We start from the raw sequence: 24,228 nt of genomic DNA, 5'->3' as shown, positions 1-24,228 counted from the left end.
TCTAGTTTAGTCATGGACTGCATACTCAGTAGCTGTCAAGGAACATAAGGTACTTTTCTGGGGTGCATCTTCCAATTTATCTTCTTCTAAACAAATTCAGTTTATGCTCTCCAAGACCACATGATGTGAACTGATGAGCAGTACGTTAGGACCATGATGAAATTTCCTTCAAAAAACATACTCCTTATCCATTCTGAAATGCTAATGTATTGGCATTCTATCCCTCCCCACGCACACTTTTCCTGCCAAATCAGTCCCAATTCCCTCTCCTGGCTCTACATGCAGTTGATTTTTCCCCTTCCTCTCTGAGCGTTTCTGACTCCATCTCCCACCCCAGATTCCTTATCTAATCTCAGTCTTCCGCTCTTCCTCCTTTTCCTTGACCCGATGTATCCGTACAGCCAGTCCTCGGTCCTCCTCCCACCTTCTCATATCTGTGTTTCCTTTGCTGTATGAACTAATGTAAATTTTTTCTGTTCAGCTAGTCTCATCTTGTCTTTCCCTCCCCCCATGTGGTCTCATCAACCCCAGTCATAAATCTGAAGCTTGGAAGAGTCAGAAGCCCTCCACAAAATCTCTTCTGTAATGCCTGAATGTGAGGCAGGAGGCATCATAGAGTTCATCCCATGGTATCCATTCTACACTGCAGCAAAGTAAAAAGCAAGAGCAACCTCAAGGACACTTTTTAATAGCTTAGGTATGGAAGAGCAACATGTTAATTTAGTCTAAGGAGATTGTAGATGTATGATCTGTTTGCAATCAGAACATGTAATAAGCTAGAGAACACTTAAAAGGACAAGTTTTCAGAAACGTCAGCTGTTACTTCCAAGAAGCCTCCACAGAGCCTGAAGCAAAAGGGGTGTTTCGGGGGGGGTGGGGGGTGGGGGGTGAATGGGTTGTAGTAAAATATGTGTTGATGTTCACAGATATTGCAAAAGACTTGTCCATGACCAGAAGACCATTGCCTGCCAAATTTCAAATCCCTGCTCTGTGATCAAGTCCAACAACGGGGGATGTTAAGATATATTAAAGAAAAGGTTTCAGGAATGTTTTGACAGTGGGAAACAACATGTTTTTCTCTGCTATGTCCTTGGAATACGCTGACTTGTTTTGGCTGAATTTTTCTCCAAAACATTCAGCACCTGGCATGGAAAATTCCTGACCCAACAGTTGAATTTTGGCAAAAAACCATTTGTTTAAAGTATCGGGCAACCTTGACAATAGGTGTTAGTAGCTCCACATACATTGATTTCAAAGAGGTAAAAAGATGCAAGGTAGCAAGTTGTCACAAAACTGAGCCAGCTGGTGATACTGAATGATACTGATGATACTGAACAGGGAGCGTTGCAGAAGGCCTCTGTTTAGATAAATGATCAAAGTGAAATTAGGTTAAGTGTAATGGGCTTGGGGGTGATGACATACAAACATGTGACAATAAGTGACCAATGGTAAATTACACAAGTGACATAGGAAATAAAATGCACGGGAAGAAATTCAAACAGTTACAAAGCTACTGACATTGAAGCCTTTTGTATGAAGCTTTCAGCAAAAAGTTAAGAAAGGTAAAACTTGCAAGTATCAAACAATTTGAGAATGAAATAAGACCAGATTAGGACAAGTCTGTGCCTTCAGCTTCACTCCCTATTAATTTCAGAACCAGCACCTTTTCTTCTTCCTTGGTATCAGAACCAGAACATTTTCCTACCACTTCTTGCCAATAATGGTGCAGAAAGCAGACATCGGGGCCCAATCCTACAATTTTTCCATGTGCACAAAGTGCAGTGGAGTTAATGGGAGTTCCATGCATATAGTACTAGAAACATCAGGCCCATGATATCTCATTTCCCAATGGGACGGTACATTTTACAACCTATTACACTTTTTGTTTGAATATCATTAGTCAAACCTTTAATCATTTTACCAGAATGTTAGAATCTGGCTTGCTGGCAGAAGTCTAACTTACTTTGTCTTTCAAAGGCAATTAAGTGTTAGTGGAAAAAATAAAGAACTTTTGAATTGACAGTTCATTTCATATTTGCAAAAGAGTAAGCTTTCTTTCAGTGCTGTTTAGCTTTCCGATCAAAGGCAGGCATTCATTTTATGTAAAAACATATAAAAAGATAATAAAACAAAGTGAGTCCTTTATGAGAAATCATTTGCTATCAATGCCTAAATTTCTTTTTTTTTAAATAAGGACCAAGATAACTAGTTACTTTTATTTTCCGTCTCCTTTTTTTCATAATAAAATCTTTGGCTCTTGCTTTCCTTCCAGTTCTTCAATTTGCCTCATTGCACAATAAAATTCACATCCTGCTCACAACCTTACAAGCTCCCTCTTAAATACATGTCTGTCATGTGTCGATATTTTACTTCTCAACACTATTTCTGAGAGCTTCCAAATGACTATTCGGAAGATATTGTGTCTCCCTTCACTGCTACATTAGCACAAAGAAAGCGTGGCTTTATTTCCACATTTCATTCACACGGAGGTTGATTATACAGAACTGCTTCCATAGTGCTGAACAACTTGACCCAAAAGAGATTTTGGCACTATCACAATACCAAGAAAATCATCAAAAGTTCTGATTTTAGTAGCATGTATACTGTTTTGCTTATGTGAATGGTAATTCATTCATATAATCTAGCCTACTGCAGTGCAAGATAAACTCAAAACTTGACATAACTGACATCTTTCCCCCAAATAGTCTTCCGTCATCTTTAAAATTAAAGAACTCTTCAAAAGCCACTGAATTATGACAGAGAAAACAATGAACCTTGGGTATCTTCATAACCTGGTCAAGGCAATGGGAGATCTCCCACCAAGTGATGTCAACTGTAGTCAGCTCTTACCTGTGCCAGAATACCACAAGTGAAATTAATATTTTATATATTATGTGTATTATTTTTATATAATGGCAGTTCAAACCCAGATCCCTTTTACCACTTTGTCTTTACTGTACTTACATACTAAGCAATTAAATGTGAATCTTTTTATTGGACTTATCATGAACTATCCAAGCAGATTTGCCAATTCAACAAGCTTAGTTTGGGTTGTCTTAGAACTAGCTAGGGTGTCCCCAGGAATCATCCTTCTCCAGAAGAATCTCTGTTGCTGTATAACTGGAATAGACAATGCAATTCCTTTCCGTTCCAGCTGATCTCCACATCAGAAAGGGGAAGAGATATTTTGTGTATGTATTTCCATACATATCCATCTATATATAGACACATAAAATAAATACAACTTGGTAATATTACAAAAATATTATCCAATCTTTACTGCTTTGCAAGTGCTTGCTCGGTGCTGACCAGAAGCTCCAAGCATTTGATATGACAAAGTGAATAAAAAGTGACCCTCCATGAAAAATCTTTTTCAGCTCATTGTAAATGTTCAAGAAATTTTCTCAATTTTTCAGGATGAAAAACTTTATAAATTACTGAACTACATTCTCTCACCCACAAAAAAAAAGACCTCTAGTAAAGGCAAGGCAAAGGCTGACACTGATGGCCCATCCAGTATGTAAAAAAAGGGTCTTTGACTTGTGCAAAATTATTCTGTGACTTTAAAAGATGCTGCCACAAAATATATTCACTTTTCAATTTAGGTTACCTTTGTTATACATATGTACTGAATTACAGAAATAACCCACCTGCAGAGTGTAAGATAACCTAGCATGAAGCCTTGTAGATCAATACAAGTAATCACACTGCAAGGTAACAAGCATTAAGATAACATACATTGCACTTCAAGTTGCATCCACGTTGAAGCGTACTGCAAGTAGTGGCATTAAAAAAACACGCAGAAATATTTACATGAACTGCAATAAGAATTAAGCACAATTCAATATACAGCAGCTCTTTCAAAATCAGAACACAAGTGAAATCTTTGCAGCTGAACTACAACAGTACTAAAATACATGCAGGTGTCAAAGGCAGGTGCTTCCTCCATTTTAAAAAAAAAATCCCTGCTTGCATTTGAACTTTGGATATTGACTTTAAGAGCATCGGATCATCACTTGCATCCTATGGCTCTGTAGGAAGGTAATGAACCCCAAAGGCTCCATCTCCATGTGACAAATGCACATTGTGATTTCAGAAACAGAAAAAATAGATGTCAGGCAAGTATCTCACATGATAAACGCATGGGACATAAGATGTGAAATTACAGGGAGCATCATCTGTAAGGGTGGAAAGCACAAGTATCAGAGGCGAGCCTCTATGTGACAAGCCTTGCCTGGATATCAGAATAGCCAGACTCTTAAGACTCCAGTAAAGGGTCTAATTCTGATACCCTCTCCTCTCTTATATTGTCAATACTACTGAGACCTACAGAGTCACTCACAATAAAATGTTAATTATACTGAGAAAGAATGGCAAAATTTGAGCCAAACACAGAAAAAGAGAGAAGAAAGTATTATTCTCTTTCACCTTGTGCTTTTTGTACCATACAAGTAGTTAACTTGTCTCTGAAGTTCAACTGTCTTTAGACACTTTAAAAAAAAAAAAAAGCAAAGTTAAGTTGAAAACCAGGCACTTTCAATGATGGGCCACAATTTCCATAAAACCATCTATAAGATGTTTCCATGATTTAAAAACATTGCTGCAGCATCACATATATTGCAACATGAGGATACCCTCTAAAATAATATGTGCATCTTGATGGTTATTCCTGATAGAATGAATTGAGTAGCTCTATAAAAAAAAAAAATACATATCTCAAATTCTTTCCTATACCCTAATGTGTGGTATCCCTCACGGAATTTCAATAGCCTAATCTAGCACAGACTTTAGAATAAGTAGCTTTGGAAAACTGCAAACAAATACATAGTTAAAAGGTCAACACTCTGTAATACGTATGTTAATATACAAGCAGAAAACATAGTCAAGGATAAATTATCATAGGATCAATTTGCAACCTACTTTTTTCTGGAGAGACATGTGCCTTAGCTTGTCCCCTCACAAGCCTGCATGTTGAACCATCTCCTGCACAGATTCCACAGTTGTCTTCCTTGGCATTGCTCCCAAGTTGTCGATCACAGCCTACTGCCTGCCAACACCAACATCACAGTCAGAAGGAGGGCAAAGCTGTAGTAGACATGCTCAGGTTTCTGGAATTTTATTTATTATATTACCCTTTTGATTTTATGAGCTGGTCTCATTCTATCAAAGCATATCTTGCTATTTAGGATTTTAAAAGCACAATATCATTTCCATTTTTTGAATGATGAACCACAACAACTGATATATTAAGCTATTCAAGCACAGGAAATACATGACTGTTTCCCACTACTTATATGAATGCATACTGTTGAGCATTATTCTTTCCAACACAAGGGACAACTATGTTATTTACAATTTGGTTTTCACCACCTGTTTAGTTATGTCTGAAATGAAATAACCCAAGTTAAATATTTAAAGAGCACTCAGCCTTCAGCTTCACAGCTGTGGGCAGTGCTCATAACCCAGCGGCTTGGCCATTCAAAATTTAACTGGCATTCATGTAGATCTCCTATTTGCCATTTACATCAATCACATATACATTTGCTAATCAAGTTTAAAGAAACTTGGATGATTCAGTTCTCACCTATTGATGTTTTTTGTTTCTGAATACGAGAGCCAATCTATAAAACTTTCCAATGATTATTATAAAAACACTCAGACTTAAACACTGCCAAAAATTCCAAAAGCAAAGTTTTTGAAAAACTGTCAACTGAAGACTCTCCAAAGTATAATGAAAACATTTTTGGGTTTTTTTCTTTTTCTTCATATCAGTCACCCTACACGAAGTATGGGAGTGAGAATGGGAAGACAAAGAAGAATAGAAAACATTGACTAAAAGCACCTTCCTGTTGAAATGAAGATAGGTGAGAGAATATTTATCTCACCCTTCACCATTTCATAGAAGAAATTTGTGGGGAGTACCAAATGCTGAGCAATGTGGTAAAAAACTAATCTGCAGCTTCATGTTTTCTCAGGTCAGGCTATATGCCTTTTATACCCATGCATCCCTAAGAAATGCAGTTAATTTGTCATGGTTATATATTTAATCAAACTCTAAACTGACAAATGGCTAGAAAGCACTCTGGAAATTCACAGTTAAAAGCAGTGCTAGAATTCTGAAATTGGCCAGCACACTTCTCTTCCTATATAAAAATGCTTGGAAGGGGCAGTCTTAGCTGCCAAGATCCACTGCATCTGTGCTATGCCAAAACTGACACACGATCCCCTTGGAGAGGTGAGGATCGGGTTTGCACGTAAGAGGCAGAGTTGGGTCTTCCAATCCGAGTTAACACACACACCCAGCACAAATCATGCACATCCGCTGCCAAACATGGAGAAACGTAATCTCGAAGTTCCATGTGTCTATAGAAAAGAGAGCAAAGTAGTCCTACCTCCCAACTCCTGCCCCTTTCCTTATTTTCCCAGTTTCCTACATCCTGCATTCTCCTTAGAGGAGGGCGTTAAGGAGGACAATTTATGATACTTTGGTTGAGAGACATGCTGCACTGAACGGCATCTCCCAACCAAAGGGTTCAGAATTCTACAGTAGCAGCAGGAAATTATTTTATTCCTGCAACTGAGACCTTCATCCAACGTAGCCCAGCAAATAATTAATTTAAAAAAGAAATAAGCAGCTTAACTGAAATGATTTATTGTTAGTGTTAAGTGTTAACAAAATCTTAGTTGTAAAAATGAAAGAAATTAACATGCACGTATGTGAAATCAGGTTATCTCAGAACATATGCTTATTTCCTACATAGAAGCCATGCAGGAACACTGTACTATAATTTAGGATTGGATTAAAGATTAAAATGTTTTCATTTGAAGATGTTTTTAATGTTAGCTCTGGGTTCATCACTGACATCCAGAAAATAACAAAAAGAAAAAGATTGTAAACAAATTACCCTAAACAAGATTGTCTTCCCATTTTATCACCAATTAGCATTGGGAAATGAATGAAAACATCACCATTTCAGAAACAGAAACTGACTGGGCTGCTATGTGAATCAGAAAGCAGATAAAATTTCAAGGGATACAATAATACAGTGCTCAAGACATTGGCCCTAGACTTGGCAACTCTCTCTCAATTCCCAGCTCCACAACAGACTTTCCTTTTGCCCTTTGAAAACTTCCTGTGCTTTTCAATTCCAATCTGTGAAAAGGGTGTAACTGCAATTCCCCGCAAGTTGCAAGAATAAGTCTCCTAAAGATTCGGAAACATTCAGATGGTGCAATGATGGGGACCATACCAGTAGTTGAGAGAGTCTATATTTCTCACGGGTAGACTTTTAAAGTATTTATTGCTCTCCACTGCTTCTTATCCTCTTATTCACATAAAGATACTACTAGCACATGGAGGCAAACTGTTAGAACTACTGCAAGTGTAGTGTCTCCCCAGATCTCACAAACACATTTCCATTTCATCATGTAATCTCATTTTCTAAATATTAAGAATCCGTTTATTCACTCATCAATTAATTCTCAAAGGAAAAGTTAAGCTGCACATTGTGATACTCTGTGTGAGAAATTGCTATTTTTATTAGTTTAAGCTGTTGTGCATTTGTAGCCTACAGATCCTGCAAGCCTTTGGTGGGAGGAGGGTATTGAGCAAGAAGAGTACTTGCAAGACCAGGCCATTAAAGCCCAACATGATAATAATAAACATACATACTGAGCTCTTACACACAGTCACTATGAAAACAAATGCTCATTGCATGTAACAAAAATTATACAACTGTGAAAACACAAGGCACTATTGTGTCCAACATGGAATGTAAGAAAAATGATAATCAGCACAGCAGCATACTTTAGAGGACTGCTTCATATAGCATTATTGCTTATTTTTTAATAATACACAAATGCTACAGAAATAAAACAAGAGTGCTTGTTTTAAGGGACTTGGATATGGAAAAAAAGCCTTATGGCTCTCCTGCCAGCAAAGGTGGTGTGTTCAGCTAGACGCATTCACCCTCTGTGGACTTCCTTCCAAGATTACATTTATATCAACTCTTATGAATACGAGTATCAAGCAATGATATCCTGGAACACAAGTTATAAAATAATTCAAATTAGTATCATAATTTAGACCTGAAATGAGCACAGAATTTCAGATTTTGTTCAACATGAAGCACCCAAAAATTCTGCAGATTTTAATGTGACAAGCCTCAAATTTAGAGCTAATTCAACAAGTGTTGCTACCCTGGGATCTTAATGAACAAACACTAGGGTGGGGTGTATTTCAAACCTCAGTGTCTAGAGTTACCTTTTTTATCTGTTTGTAAAACCTTGATAGGAAGCAGTATTTCTCAAACAAGCTGGACAGCCATGGATCTCACCAAAGTAACAGGAAGCTGCTAGGTATAGCTTTGGAAACTAGGCCTCAAACACATATGGTATTTTGACACCAAACATGATGAATTTCAGGTATTCACATTTTAGCCAATAACTATTAGAAAAATACAGTGTTTGATGAAACATTTTGAAGAGAGTACATGCATATTTGTAAGCAAAGCTGCAATGAGAAAATGATCTATGGCAACAGCCTTCCTCAGCTCATACACCATCTCAGCAAGCCAGAGAGGTCTGATGATTTTCACAATTAAGGCATTGGTTAGGGTTAATTTACTCCACATTGCTTGCTGTTTACAGAGCAAAGGGATCAGCTATAAATATTACAAGCAGATTGGGAAAACATCTGCAGGCTTTTGGGGCATAGTCAGAAATAATTGCATTAGGTGATTTTAACATAGGCTGCATAAATGAAACAAGTGATAATACAAACGGTGTAACGGAAGGATTGGGACCTTGTCAAGAAATCTGTAATCATAAATACCATCATTCAAAAACATGATACAAGTATTGTAATGACAAGGTTGTAAGTGAGCTCCTCAGACAGCAGGGAGGATATTGACCAATATGGAACAAAATGAAGAGTAAGTGGAAATTTAGTATAAAAAAGGTGTTGAAAAAACAGGTACTTTGTGCCTTCCATAAATCGGCCATGATGACTTATCTCTGAATTTGGATATGGCAGGATTATTTTCAGAAACAGGTGTCTGATCCATTACTATTTTAGGACAGAACCTGAATATGTTATTTGGCTGTGTTCTTCCAAAGGAAAAAAAAATACTGTTTTGTTACAAGCAGCTACGATAGAAAGTATTTGATTAAGCAGTGAACTTAAATGCTCATCTGCTTCAACAAACTTTTAAACTGAATGCTAGCATGCCGGTGCTATTGTGAAAGACGATACTGAAGGCTGTTAAATATTTTGTAGCATGCTTAGAATAGTTCATGTAGGTTCAGAAAGGCAAAGGAAGAGCAAAAGGTCAGAGTATAAAATATAATGATAAAGATGAAAGAGACAAATGAAACTGTTGCTGATCTGTTAGAGGTGGCTACGGAACGTTACAAATACTTTTGCAAATATGAATCCAAAAATCACTCAGAAGCTCCCACAGCTGTTTCTTTAGTAGGGTTACAGGTTTTCTTTAGTAGGGTTTCAGCTGAAGAATTAAAGAAATTAATATAGCATTTTCATTACAATTTGTGAAGGTCAAAGTATAATCTGTTATATTCAAGAATCTTCCTTTCTTAAGGAGATGTTTATAATTAACTATGATGAGAAAATGGACAGGACTGCAAGGTGACATATTTTTAACTAAATTTTTAAGCACAGAGGTGAGCTGCCAATTATAAAAATGTTTTATGTTAATTATTTTTTTAAAAATGTTTCTGGGATGCTAACGACTCAAGATGATATACTTCAAATAAAGAACCTGAAGATACACCTATGATCTACAAAAGAAGAATACTTATCCTAAACATGAGTAAAACCAGAGATCTGTGCACAACAAGCACCATTTAAGTGTTAAGTATCATTATTACTATCAAAAGCATGAAATTATATACAGCAATATATATAACTATATACAATATTTCTCTTTAGAAAGGGGTTCCCGCCCCTTCTATGGTCCTCTGGAGCCAGAGATCCAAGTACAGCCAGAAAAAACAAACATACTGAGTTCTCCTAATAGAAGTAGCCACAAAAGAATAAAATCACTGCTGTTTTTATTTGTGACAGACACATAAATTCCATGAAACATTAAGACTGAAGTTGCACTAGTGCCATTCTTTCTCTACCTACTGTGTCTTAGACTAAGCTCTTTAGCAGACAGACCATTTAAACATTCAGCAATGTATATGCTAAATACTGTATCATTTTCTACTGTTAAAGGAGTAGCTGCTGCCCGAGCATTCACACACCGTTCATGGTGTCGTGCACACGCACACACACTTATTCTTGGGCATGCTTCCTCCTTCTTCGACAGTTGGACTTGATGATCTTAGAGGTCTTTTCCAACCTTAAAGATTCTATCATTCTATGATTCTTCAGGGTTGACCCTAAGTTTCCCAGAGCAGAGTCTCAGGCATTGGATTTCATAAAATAATTAATTTAATTGAAATGAGCAGCAGCAGGATCAGCCTGGGCTGGGTGCCTCTGATGAGAGGGACCCAGAACAAAGAAATCCCAGGGCAATTATACCCTTGGGTCCCATACACCCACCCTTCATGTGCTGTCCATGCATCCTTTAGTCTAATGGTGATTTTTGGTCTGGGGTCTTCTAACATCTACTTGGATTCATCTTCTGTGTCCAGGCAGGCTCTTATCTTGTTGACTTACAGTTTCCACAGTTTCCCCCAAAGGTTGGAACATCCTTATTTTCTGGTTTACACTCCTTGTACACCTGCCCTTGCTGGTGGAACATGGAGAACTGGAGTCCCACACTTGGAAAAACACTTCAGAGACTTTAGTGTGATATCAAAATACTTTCCCATACTAAAAGACTAAACATAGCACTGTACTAGCTGTTAGGAAAACTACTAGGAAAATTACTGAGAAAAATTTCTCTATCGTGGCCTAAAGCTTCGGTAAATCTAGCTACTCAGGCTACGTAAAGCTAAGCAAACAGCACAAATCTATTATACTCCTAGGTAATTTATTCCAATTAACACTTATTTATGTTAAACAACTAATATGCCTCAACATCTTTGACCAACAAGTTTTTGATTGATATAGACTCTCATATATTAGTGATTACATTAAAATAAATTATGTTTTTCAGTGTTCTATGTTTACTTGAAGGACTAGCAGCTCAGTGTCAGGAAGTGATACCCTTTATTAATGTGATTTGATTTAATAAAAAAAATAGAAAAGCAATTCAACAACATCTCAATGTGACATAATTACCATCCTTCTAGAGTTGCTGGGCGAACCCCACAACACTTGGGGAAATCCAGATGAAGGCTACTCTGTGCACATTTGCATTCATGTGCTTTCATTGGCCTGGCTATTTCAAAGGATGTACAACCATGTGTACTCATTGAATAGTCTGCTAGTGGGATTTTAACACAAACATACCGATGGCATTTAGTGAAATTCACCCAAGGCAGAAAACCCAGCAAATAATTCAAGGGGAAGTGCCCAATGTGCTTAAAATGTAAAAGAAATACTACATTTCTGCTGAGCAAGGAACTGCACTGCAGAATGCACAAATGGAGATGATAATTACACTTCTTCACAAGAATGTGATAGAGTTATTACAGAGGAGATCCTTTTTTCCTCAAGGGCTGAACAGTCTGTAATTATGCCAGTACATGTTGCCCAGAAGTTTTTGTTTTAAAATTAGCTACCAACATATCTGTTATAGCAATATCTCAGTAAGTGAATCCTGTATTGGTTGGATCACTGATCTGCTGAAGGGTGGCAAAGACTTTGTGGACTAGATGCAATTGGGTTGTCACTGCCTATGAAATTTATCAAGATGTGAAAAACATAGAATGAAAGTAGACTCTTACACCAAATAGATCCCATGAAGTGATGTGACTGGCCTGCCACCAGGGTAGTAGTGCTCGGGTTGTTATAACCATACTACTTATTTCAGTCTTACAAGAGATCAGAAGAAAGATAAAAATGGAACAAAAAACATCTACATACTTTTAAAGGTTATCAGCATTGCACAAAATACGAGATAACCTCAGAATTATTTCTGGCAAAAGTATCTTCTCCAAGTCTTGTGATTTGACTAAGAAAGGACACGTTTTATTTCAACATTTACTAGTAAAAGAAGAAAACAGCGAAAAATTCTTGCATGCTCAAAAAGATAAATCTCTGTTGCATTTTATTAAAATCAATCTCAATAGAGAAAATTCTAATTCTCAGGGTCTTGGTCAGAGAAAAAGAATTTCTATTTCTACAAATACAGATACCACGAAATCCAAAACTCAGAGAAATTAAGACTGTGTTTTACCACATAGTTGCACGTGCTATCACGGTACACAGATCTTACTGCATCAATGTCTGCTATTTGCTGCGTTTTCTCCTGCCCGACTTGTATAGCACAAAATCACAGTACAGGCAGATGTTAGGAATGTCTGCATCCATACAACAAATAATTAATTTTAAATACAACTATGGGAATTTGTGGTTATAAAAACTTCAGTATAAAACCTGTCACGTGAAAATCCAGCTCTGTCTTAGGCAATATTTTCCATGTCTCTTTACACTGCTGCAAAACCCTGCTGTCATTCAAGGCCCATCTATTCATTTACTTTGCAATCCCTGCTCCCATCCTTTGCTTTGTGATAACTTCAGCTTGTACTTTATTTCTACACAGATAAAATATGTCCCTGGAGAAATGTAAAGAAAAAACTCCCACTGCCTCTTTCCCATGGTCATCATCTACAAGTAATTGATTCGGATAAGCAGAGAGAGAGATACCAGAATATCCCTCCAATTAAGAAAGTCACTTTTTCATTGTGGTGTTTGTTTTTTTTTTAAATTACTTTTAAAAGTAGTGTGGAATATTAGCTTTCAAGCACCACTTTCAAACTCTGGTTTATCCTCATTGAAGATTTAACTTGCTCTGAGACATGATTTTTTCCTCACATGGTCCTATCTCATAACTTCAATTATGTCTAAGCTCAGCCTAACAAAAGCCTGATTGTGGCACAGGTTCTCACATCTCTGCAGTCGAGCCAGTGCAGGTCAGTAGCAGCCCAGACAAGCTGACACGGGCTTCAGCGTATGTTAATAGACAGAATACAGCCCCTTCAGGGACCTGGAGTATGTGCTCTGGTTAACAGTGAATGCCCCAGCCCATCACTTCACAGCAAATGAAGCAGCAATCCCAGCTGCCAAGCTCAATGGGTACTAGTGGCAGTGGGAGTAAGAAAGTTTCCTCTGTGTAAGGATTTTCAGTTGTTCGTAGAGAAAACAGGGAGTAAAGACAAAGTGTGTCAAAATGCCAACTTCAGAGGCATAAAATAAGTTAGAATGATGGGCATGAGGAGACACATCATGATGTCCAAATTCCCCAGCCATTCATACAGAGGAAAAGAACATAAAGCAATAAAATAAAACCCAGAAGATAAAAAATACAATGCATAAAATTCATTGCATACTAAAAGGCTCCTGACAAGACTTTCCACGTATTTCTGCAAACATTTTATATCTGAAGGCAAGAGGCTAAAGAGTGTTCTGCAATTCTGTAAATCCATTTCCATCAAATAAAACAAAGTGTTTCCAAAACTTTTAACTCTTACTACAGGATCTGTCACATGCTGGAGCAGCTAAAAGATTACAGGACCACCCAGTAAGGGAGCAAGTACCCTTTCCCACGCGGTCTCCATTTTAACACACACATACACACCCTCAGAAGACAGGACACAAACTCCCATTGGGCTTCTTGTTTGTGAGAATGCTTTCAAAAAAGAAATCAAATATGGAATCAGATTACTTTGCTGCTTTTCTGGCTGGGTCCAGCCAAGTCTGCCTTGCTGTATGAAGGTGAAGCTAGCACCGCGGAACTTGAAGGTTACTAAGGCTCTAGTACAAGACAACACCCAAATAATGAGTTTTTCTACTATAACTACTCACATGCTTTAGGACCTTGCTAGGCTGGGAAGTGAAATTGCATTTGTACAAAGCTCACTAAAACAAAACAAAACTTGGCAGACGGAATCACTTAGGAAAAAGGAAATATAGATAAGAAACTGGAGATCAGAAAAAATCCACTACTTATCTGACAAGAAAGGATAAACTTAGACAGTAAGAAATCCCTCTAGGGAGTATTTCTCCATAAGAAACAGTAGGAGGGAGAATAAGGCAAGATCTGAAAGGAGACATCAGTTTCTAGCAGCAGTGGGAAGCTGCAAAATAAAAACAAGTGATTCCAACAGACCTTTTCAGTGCCTGAGAGCATCCTGTTATTAGTGCAGTAAAAGCATACCTCTGAGTTACCAACGTCATTGCAAGGGAACCACTATACAGAGGTGAACTGTGACATTAAAGGTGGTGCAAGTGCAGCCCTTGGAGGGTGGCTACGTGATGTGCTGGCTTGGTCAGTGCTGAGAGCCTCTGTTGGGTGAAGAAACCAACCCACTGAGGGCAATGCTGGCAGGTTACGTAGGATGTGGTAACCCGTGCTCAGCGCAGCCCCATCCTTCACTGAGGTTTCTGGAAAGCCACCAACATTTCCCAGCTGAATTGCAGCTGGAGCTCCCCGCTCTCCTCAGTTTTATGAATATGTCACATCTATGCAGTCATATGAAGATTTTGATATATAGCTCTCAGAGCCAGAAGGTTTTGTTGGATCTACATGAGTAACTCCCATAGCCTCTCTGGATAAAGTCCAGCCTGCCAGCTCTGGTGCTTGCAGTAATATGTAGACAAGAGTACAGGTCTCTACACAGGGATTCCTTCATGCTCTAAAGTGTACTTTACTCTGTGCATTCACTAATTAATGGTACCCAGAAAGAATGCCAGGCTCAGTATAAAGGCTGACTTAACACAGAGCTACCTCAAAATCAATTCTTCCTATGAAAAAGTTACTAGAGGTTTAAAGGCTAAAAAGGAGGGAAAGGCAATGTGGAGATTTTTTCTTATTTTTAACTACTTAAAAAAAAAGATTTTAAATGTTCATTTTGAAAAAAAAAAAAAGGGTGCTTTCTAAACTGTTATTCAAGAATTAACTGCTCTAACATGTGTGAGAAACACAGCTTTGTGTCTGCAGTAACACTGGATGGAAAGGAAATATTCCTTTCTAAGTATCTGAACACTAAACCTCCCATGGATCTTGGGCAATTCAAAAACACATTTACGGGCAAAAAGATGTATCTACAGGAACCGAAAGGGAAAGTTCACAAAACACCTTAAACAAGCACTTTGAGAAAGCAGCTCTCAGAATAAAAGGAGTCAAGATTCAGAAGAAATTAATAATCTGCCATGATTTTAAGTTTTAAGCATGAGCAAAGCTCATTAAAAAAAGGTGCAATAGTCTTCCAAAAGCTTACAGAAGATAAGGGAGAGAGATACCTAGTTGTCATATCATGACACGTGACAGAAAAGAACTGGCATGGCAGAAGTTGATGGCACTCCACTTGACATATGGGATGTGTTATGTCAGCTAAATTTATGTCATATGCTACAAAGCATAGTATAGTGTCTGCCTTTTTTGGAACACAACTCCTCGCTGACACTAAACGGAAAGTTCATCACAGGATTTACATCATCTTTGACCTAATCGCAACAGCCTAGGACAGAACTACTCAGGTTGCTCCTTAGGACTCCAGATTTTTTGGGTGATGTGTGTATTTATTGTCCAAACATTACTCCATGTTAGGAAAATTATCACTGTAACCATTTCAGGTACTGACACAACTAACACTCCATTCTGTATTCTGGTAGAAAAAAAACAAGTCTGCATAAATTAAAAACAAAAACCAAGAAGAGCCAGGGCCCCAAAGCAGGCAGAGTAACTGGGTAAAATGTTGCCCACACATGTGTCTGACGTGCAGATGTTTTTAAATGCCTCCACCCACATCCAGATGGGCACAGCAGGAATATATTATATGAAAAAATGTGTTGGGACTTGTGCAGAGACTAGAGAAAAATATCAGAAGTGTGAAAATCCTCCTGGCAGTGAAGTTTTGACCTGTCCCCATTTAACACAACAGCCCCAGATATTTGCTTTGGTAACAGAAGCACGGCAGTAGCAGACTAAAACATGATCAAATGGTTTGGCTGAGTTAAGCCTCAAGCAACCCCAAAATATCTTATTAACTTTCCCAATAAACTTTTCTCTGCTCTACTGCCTTCAGATTTCACTTCCCCTGAAGCCTCAAACCTCCTACCCAGGGAGCAGTTTTGTTGTCTCACATTTTTCTTTGACAGAGAGCTATTTAGTTTGATTCTGCTTCTTAAGGGAAGTGCAAAGAATCAGAACCAAAGCTGGACAACAGGAACTCACCGTCCTTGTAAATTCACATGCTGCCAAGGAGAGAGCCTAAACAAGAATCCACGAGGCAGAATTAGAGATGCAGCCCTACCTTACGAAGAATAAGAAAACAGATGAAAGCGAAATCATGGGGGGGGGGAGGAAGCTGAGATCTTATAAAACCTGCCAACTTTGAGACAATAAATGAGCAAAACCAGCACCAGTTGGAAAGGGACTCAGGCAAGCCAGTCTTCTTATACTAACTTCTTGGTGCTCGCAGGCATAAAAGCAAAGATATCCACATCAGCAGTATGACATGTTTATTTAGATGAGTTAACTGTAAAAACACTTGCCAAGTTATTTGCAGGCTGTGCCAAGTATATGTCAGAACCCAACAGACCGATCTTATAGCAACAATTGTAGAGAATCACAATTTTGCTGTCTGTCTCTTAACAGCAGTTGACTAAATAACCATATTTTTCCAGGAAAGATTAGATGTCAATTTGTTTTCTTTTCCTGCTTGAACAGGAGTAGCATCAAAGCTCGGTGTGGGTTTCTGAGGAAGTTCCTCACCTCCTGCAGTCCCTTTCACAAGTAACCAACTCCACTCTGCCCCCAAAACAGTCCACAAAGAGAAGAAGGTTATTCAAATGACCAGAGACTCGTTTTTACCACAATAAAATTATGCAATACTAAGTTATCAAGTATAAACTTTAAAAAGAAGAAATTTTCCATTTGTGCAAAAACCCCCTCAGCAATAGCCAGTGACTTAAAAGAAATAAAGTGAAAGCACCTAACAGCTTACAAAGTTAAGTTACAAATTAATTAGATTGCATAAGTCACAGCATAGAACATCCTAAGCATGGTGGGTTTTTGGTTTGTTTTCTTTTCTTTCCCCAAAGATGTTCTCTCACACTGAAAATATTTTTGTGGAATTAGAAGAAATAATGGAAAAAAGAAAAAACAGAAGAGATGAAGAAAAGCAATTGATTCTCATTAACAGTGTAAAAGAGCTCTGGTGCCTGCTTCTGGAATGATTAATTTTTTCTGCCACGACCTGGTTTATTTGAAAAATGGATTATTTAAATTTCCAAGCATTTGATGTCAGATATATACGTAAATAACTGCAAAATACTAATAAGAAACGTTGAAGGCAGCCCTTTTAAATATCTCTTTCAACTGTTCTTCACAAAATTGGATCTACTCTAGACAAAGTGAATTTTATGCTATGCATTAAAGATGGCAGATGTTTGAGGTCACTGTGGGAAATCCCACAGCACTCTGCGCGAGAGTCTCACAAACCTCTGAAAAATCCAGAGCGCTCTTACATTCAGCATGACACTTCTGAGCTGCAATGGACACAAAAAGCAAAGGCTGCTGTAGACGTACCACCTACAGAAGGCTTTGGCATCCTCCTGGGTGTCCAAGAGGAGACATCACTAAGAATATTGCAAAATAAATGTATTATTTGGCAAGTGCTTTCAGAGTTTATAGAGGTATATCCTATTGTAAATGTGCAGGGTAATGAACACTGTTGGATACCACTGTGAAGTACTATTGATAAATGCAGTCTCTTGAATAGGAAAACCGTAAGGAATTCTTCTTCTATTTCAGAGGCAGCAGATGCATTGTGCATTGGCACGACTGGTATTGGGACTGCAGTATACATAGAAGTGACGGAAAACCCACAGCAAGGTCCAGATCATATATTAATGTTGCTGTAATCCATGCGCCAGTCTTCTGCCAAATGTGTCGAGTTTTCCCCTATAACAGAACTCTTTTGCTCACTGGGCCATATTCTGCATTTTTGAGTCACACACATTTTAGCCATCTAACAGAGCAACAACCACTTGCAGAGAAAGAAAACTAATTGCAATAACATATCCATTCTATACAAAATTGTTCTGTTCATAAAACTTAAGATTGCAATATTTCTTTGCTAATAAGAATCTGGCAAGCCTCAAATATTATAGCTCTCCATTTTTGCATCAACTGTGTAAAGCTGATAGCGTAATTCTAATAAACAATAACAATAAATATATCTAGAAATGTAGAATCCCCGTAAAAAGATACTAACAATCAATTCATTCAATCACAACATATACTCATTCACCTATACAACAAGACAGATGTACACACACCCCCCTGCCATTCTGGCCTGGACCCCATAAATCATCAAATTTTCTCCTTAAAAGTGTTCATGAGATATAAGACTCAGAGAAGGAGTGAAATGAAATGGAAGGCTACTTCTTCACACCCTGACAGACATACTAAAGGTTAGAAAGCTGTAACTAGTTTCATTAATTTTTACATGTATAAATAGAAGAGTGAATATTATTGACCTTTTATTTATATACAAAAATATCAATGGCTAAGGCAGTCAGGAACTTCTATGTGCAAGAGAAAGGTAAGTTATCCACTATCCATTTGGCAGTATTTGCAGATACATCTAAAGTAAACTGATACATGAAGATGAAAATAACCAAGACATACTCTCTTAACGTGCAAAGTGTCTCACAAAGGTCACAATTAGACTTACACCGCGAACATACCTGGCATATTCCACTGATGCACATATCCAAGGATTCAATATTGCAACGAGTACCATCTAGAACTTTTGGGGCAAGCTCCACAACCAAGTTCTTCCCCAGAGCTTGACATTTCAGGGCACACGGTGCAGTAGGATCATTATACACAGGGATCCACTCATAAAAATTTCCCTGGTATTTGACGTCATTGTAGGCTGAACACTGCTGTGCTCTAAAGTCACCAACATCTGAAGGGCAGTCCTAAAAACAAACAAAAGGAAATATTTTTTTAAGCAGGGAATATTTCACATTTACAAAGAAGTTAGCTGATGAATTACACAGAACCTGTTCAGGGAGGCTTCGTTCAAGAACTGATCTGCTATGACAAATATGCCATATTACAAAGTTTTACTGTGTGTATTAAAACAATTTATGTTGCTTAATCCATTGCTTGCAGTGCAAGTAACAGAACATCACGCACATTCCAGTAATAACATAACTTATATGAGAGGATAATTAAAAATGCTACTGTTTATGACACTATGCGGTACATTTAAAGTCTGGTTCTGTACTAAGAATTAGCTTCTAAAAGAATCTATATATTTTAAGTGATTATAATGAGATGTCTGACATTTAATATTTCTCCTTTCATTTTTCTGAGCACTCTGCACTCACTTATCAATTTGTACGTCAGAGTAATGAAACAGGTATTATTGCTACTTATACATAAAGAAATAAAAACATTATCTAATTAATTGTTCAGTATTGCTCAGAAAAGGGACAAGAGCATTAGGAGGAAACCCCAGAACTTTCAGTACTTAGTCCTTTAGTCTAATTACAAAACACCTTCACCTCATGGAAGCAGTAAGGCTTACTTTGCGGAAATAAAATGTACTTCAAATTAGTAAATATTGATTATATAGTTCCAGTTCTAATGAGACAATTCCATACCTCCTCCCATACAAAGCCTCAACATACACAGCTGAAAAACCAAGTATGAGAACCATTTGAAAGAAAATATTCTAAAATATTTTTTCCACATAAAGCATTGCACCCAAACAATGATGTTAATGTTAAACTATGGTGACAGGAATGGAGATGAATACTGATTTATGCGAAAATAACTTTGGTAAAGTACCGACAAAGGAGTTAGCATGTCAAACAATTTCTCACTACAGACTTCATTTAAAAGTATGTCCAGTGTCAAACAGTCCATAGACCAGACTGAAAGGACATTCTTCCAAGAATTCCAACTGCACATATAAGCCAGATGTTAGGCTGATTTTAACAAAGTTTTGTTTTCATTGGATATAAGACTGAAAGATTGTGATGTGTCAGCTGAACTCATGGAATTTATTACTAAGTATTAGTTAACAATACTTCAACCTTATCAGTGAACTGAACCTTCCCGGAAAAAAAGCTAATGAAATAGTAAGTGCATTTACACAGTACTTGCTCATATGAATCTGGATGAGTTGGCAACTGCATTAGCTTAATACTTTGTCAATGTCTTAGATTTTTTTCACCATAGGAAACGATAACCTAGAAATGACTGGTTTATTTGTAATCTGCATAAAATACCTTCTAAAATCAGCATTCTCACTACTGATCAACACTACTGATCAACCGAGCAATTCACTGAGCATTCCCAGCAATGCTTTTCAACTCTGTCCAGTGCTGTACCTTACAGTGAGAATAACTCAGAATAAAAAGAATACAAAATGTATTAGCATCAATCTGGGATAATTCTAGTCTGAGCCATATATATTTTTTTAAAAAAACTATAAAATGATGGAATAAGACAAGGAGAAATTACAGTTACTGTAATTCTTTGAGAGTTTTACCTCTGAAAAATCCCACAAGTGAGAGCTTCTAAAAACATCAAGTAAATACTGTTAGAAACCACCCTTATTTACTGCAGCGTCACTCCCAAGAAGTTCACCACGTTTGCACTGGTGTAAATGAAAGCAGAATTTGGCTCTGACTTATCTGTCACCTCTCATTTTCCACAACAGCAAGTCTAAAAAGCAGAGAGGACTTCAGAGTTCATATGGATACCATATGGTTCCCTTTCACCGTTGCAAATAGAGGAGTAGCTAAGGATAAAAATAATAAGTGGAAGTTAGATTCAAGTAAAGTTAGAAGCAATGTTTCGGAGTTGTGTTATTCAGCCATGCACAGCTACATTTTCATCACAAAGAAATAAAGAACTATCTGTAAAACAGGCAGAGCGATGGCCTTAGGCTGAGTTTTGACAGGCTGTGTTACAATTCATTATCACTTGGTGTTGATGCAATGCCAAGACACAAACACCACAATGTCAGGATGTCAATCCATAGTTACTGCATGTTTCTCATTGATTCAACACAATGCAGGTCCTTCCACTCACTTCCTGGCTGCTTGAGAGCGAGTGAACTCTCATCTCCCTATTCTGTTTTGGCATCTTCAAAGAACACAAAGTTATCCTGGCAGCTCTATTCATATGCCAGTTCCACCTGCTTTTGTGTTTGAGCTGTGTTCAAAAGCAGGAACATAAAAAGAGCATCACAAAGGGATATCAAAGGGCTGAAATTATTATCATTTGCATTATATCAGCGTTTGGATGGCAACCAAGTTCAGATCACTGTTTTCCTGGGAACAATGCATATTGGTATAAAGGAGTTTATAATCTAAACAGAAGGACAACTAAACACAGAAAGGGATGTAATCAAGACAACAGGCGGACTTGTAAACTCTGGGTTAATTCCATTAGAGTGGGTAAGAAAAGTCAGAGGGGGTTTAAAAAGCAGAAAGGAAAAGGAGGGGGTGAGATGTGGGAGAGGTAGGCAAGGGTGAAGCATGTTCAGGAATTGGCAAGGCTGCACTGTCAGACAATGATCCAAGGCCCCTAGTCCGCATCCTGTTTGCATGTCTTTTTTGTTTTAACCTCTTTCAGACATCAATTCATTCAGTCATTCTTTCTTCCCTCTCAATATTCCACATTTTTTCTTATTTGTTAAATATTTTTGCTACTAATTTCAGGATTTCTCAGATTTCCTAATTTCAGCAATAGCTTTTGTCTGACACTCAATCCACTGAACTGTAGCCAGGCTGCTCCTAGGTTCATACAGTACATAAGGAGCTGAAGACATATCTATGAGGTCTAATACATGAAAATGTTGGCAAAATAATCACATTCAGATCCTGTAGTGGAATGAAGTGTATTTATGACATGACTTATGAACATATTATTAGACAGACAGATCTGAAAAAGATGCTTCAGACATGACTACCATGCAGGTTAAAAATATATATATATTTCCATTCTTTTTGTGACAGATGATTAAAAACTACTGAATTCAAAGGCTGGCTTCTTATGAAATGTATCATTGTAGTTTTGGCAGTGAGCACTCAGCCTTTGAAAACAAAGCTAACCTGGGAAATCTGTATCTTTATAGGCAATGTTCATGTACAAAATATGAAGGTTGCATCAGACCCTGTGACTCCTGCCAACAATTACTGCTCTGAAAAAAGCACAAAAGAGAAGGCAAGAAAATTCCCAGTAAAAATGATGACACCAAAGAAAGTCTAGCCCTTTGTCTAGTTTTATTCTTTGAATCTCATTTTGTTGAAACCTAGCCAAAACCAATGAAGTCATTGTTTTGTTTTCTTTTTGAAATTAGCTTCAGGTTCTATGTTCTTCCTACACAATTTTCAAGCCACTTCTTAGTAAAATCAAGATACCTGAGCTAGAAACCCTAGCCATGAAAGCCATACAGTGTATCAGCATTATAAATATAAATTAAATAAATTAACAGATTAGAAAGAAACTATGCAACTCAAGGTGAAATATTATAGGACTAAAGTAGACACAGTTCAGCCAAGATTTTCTGAATGGGATAAATGAGCTGGTTAAGAAGTGGATGCTGGGACAATAATCTGATGAATATATTGAACAAGTGTAAGCATTATCTGCATATAATAAAAGTTTATAATGGAATTAAACATGGGCAAATCTGTTACAAAATGGTGTTCATTCTTACTGTAGAAGAATCACTCTGGCAAGTGTGTGACTTTTTTGGCACATAAGAATGTGAAATTTATGGGGAAATGGCCCAAATAACTTGTTCTATGAATAGGACCCTAAAGGATTATCTTAAACACTTCCATATAGTGCACATCATAGCATTAGAATGTAACAGTATATACAAAAATGGAAATATAAAAAAAGAAGGGTTAAGAAAGACTGAAAATCTCATTGAACAGCATATAATGAATCATTTATATAGTTTATTTCTCTAAAGCTTCTACAAGAAAAGCTGAAAGCATACACGCAGTTTTAGGAAGTCATGCACCTGGCACCCCAGTTACAATAGAAAGATAAGCAGGGTATACATATGCCTTAATCTCAGCAATTATTTTGTTGCTAAGACCTTGAATTAATTTTTTGATTGAAACATCACCAATATTATTCTGGAACTATGCTTGAGTTCAATGAACTTACTACTATTCTATTACAAATCCAGATGAAACCAATTTTCTGGTAAAATGATTCTTGTTCTTTTCATTAGAATGACACACATATTAAGTTGTGCTTCATTTGTACTCCCCAATATAGATGTTAGTGGTGTAATGTATCATGTAGGAAAATTACATTTGCAGACAACTTTATACAGTGTATATATATGACTGTTGCATGTGGTTAACAATAATACCTACTAATATGGAAAGAAGCTAGTTTAAACTTTTAATTTTCAAACTGAAATTTTACTCCGAAAGTGAGAACCATTCATTAGAATTAATGCTTTAGGGAAAATCATATCATTTGCAACACAACTGGCCTAGTAGTCCCAGGCTCACATTAGGTGTAAGTTCCCATTTCAAGGTTAAGTCAGGTCTAATACTGGGTTTGAATTCAGTGATGCCAAATTCAAAGATCAACTGTATTAACAGTGGAAATCTCATGAAATATATTTTTCTCAGGAGTTCTCCGTTATCTGATCCATAATCTAGGAAAAAACATTCCTGAGAGATTCTGGCTGTATCTGAACTGAAATGGAAACCTGATCCCTTTCAGACATGCCCCAAAAGCAGAACTGTAAAGGCAGCTTCCTGTCTGGAAATTAACATTTGAATCATCATAAATTCAAACAGACTCACATACAAGACGCTTGCCACTTATCACTTTAAAATAAGTCCTAAAGTTAAAAACCAGGCCCCAGTGACTTCAGAAAAATTCCCTGGGAGTTCAGAAAGGATATAGTAATCATCTTAATTTTCTCTATGCTGAAGCATAGAGTGCCTTCATTTCCATCAGATTTTTACTGCATAATCCTTAAAATGAACAGTGTCCACAACTGCCTTTACACATTCTAAAAGCATGTAGACCTCTGCTTACAGCAGAGCATATGCCCAAATTGACGACCTCCTCCTCCTTTCTTGAT

The 24,228-nt window shown here is 37.3% G+C and overlaps 1 protein-coding gene across 6 annotated transcripts in view; it reads right to left on the bottom strand.

The window, feature by feature from the left end:
• ADAMTSL3 (ADAMTS like 3) overlaps positions 1–24,228 on the bottom strand; it is a 186,723-nt gene that overhangs the window by 72,793 nt on the left and 89,702 nt on the right. For all 6 annotated transcript variants that reach the window (XM_075764065.1, XM_075764067.1, XM_075764062.1 and 3 more), the window contains 2 exons: positions 18,830–19,066; positions 4,921–5,047 (listed from right to left, as the gene is read on the bottom strand). In XM_075764065.1, coding sequence (XP_075620180.1) covers positions 4,921–5,047; positions 18,830–19,066 — 364 coding nt within the window. The remainder of the gene's footprint in view (positions 1–4,920; positions 5,048–18,829; positions 19,067–24,228) is intronic.

Source organism: Balearica regulorum, chromosome 12, assembly GCF_011004875.1.
Source record: "Balearica regulorum gibbericeps isolate bBalReg1 chromosome 12, bBalReg1.pri, whole genome shotgun sequence".
NCBI lineage: Eukaryota > Metazoa > Chordata > Aves > Gruiformes > Gruidae > Balearica > Balearica regulorum.
This window is presented reverse-complemented; position numbering and strand designations above follow the sequence as displayed.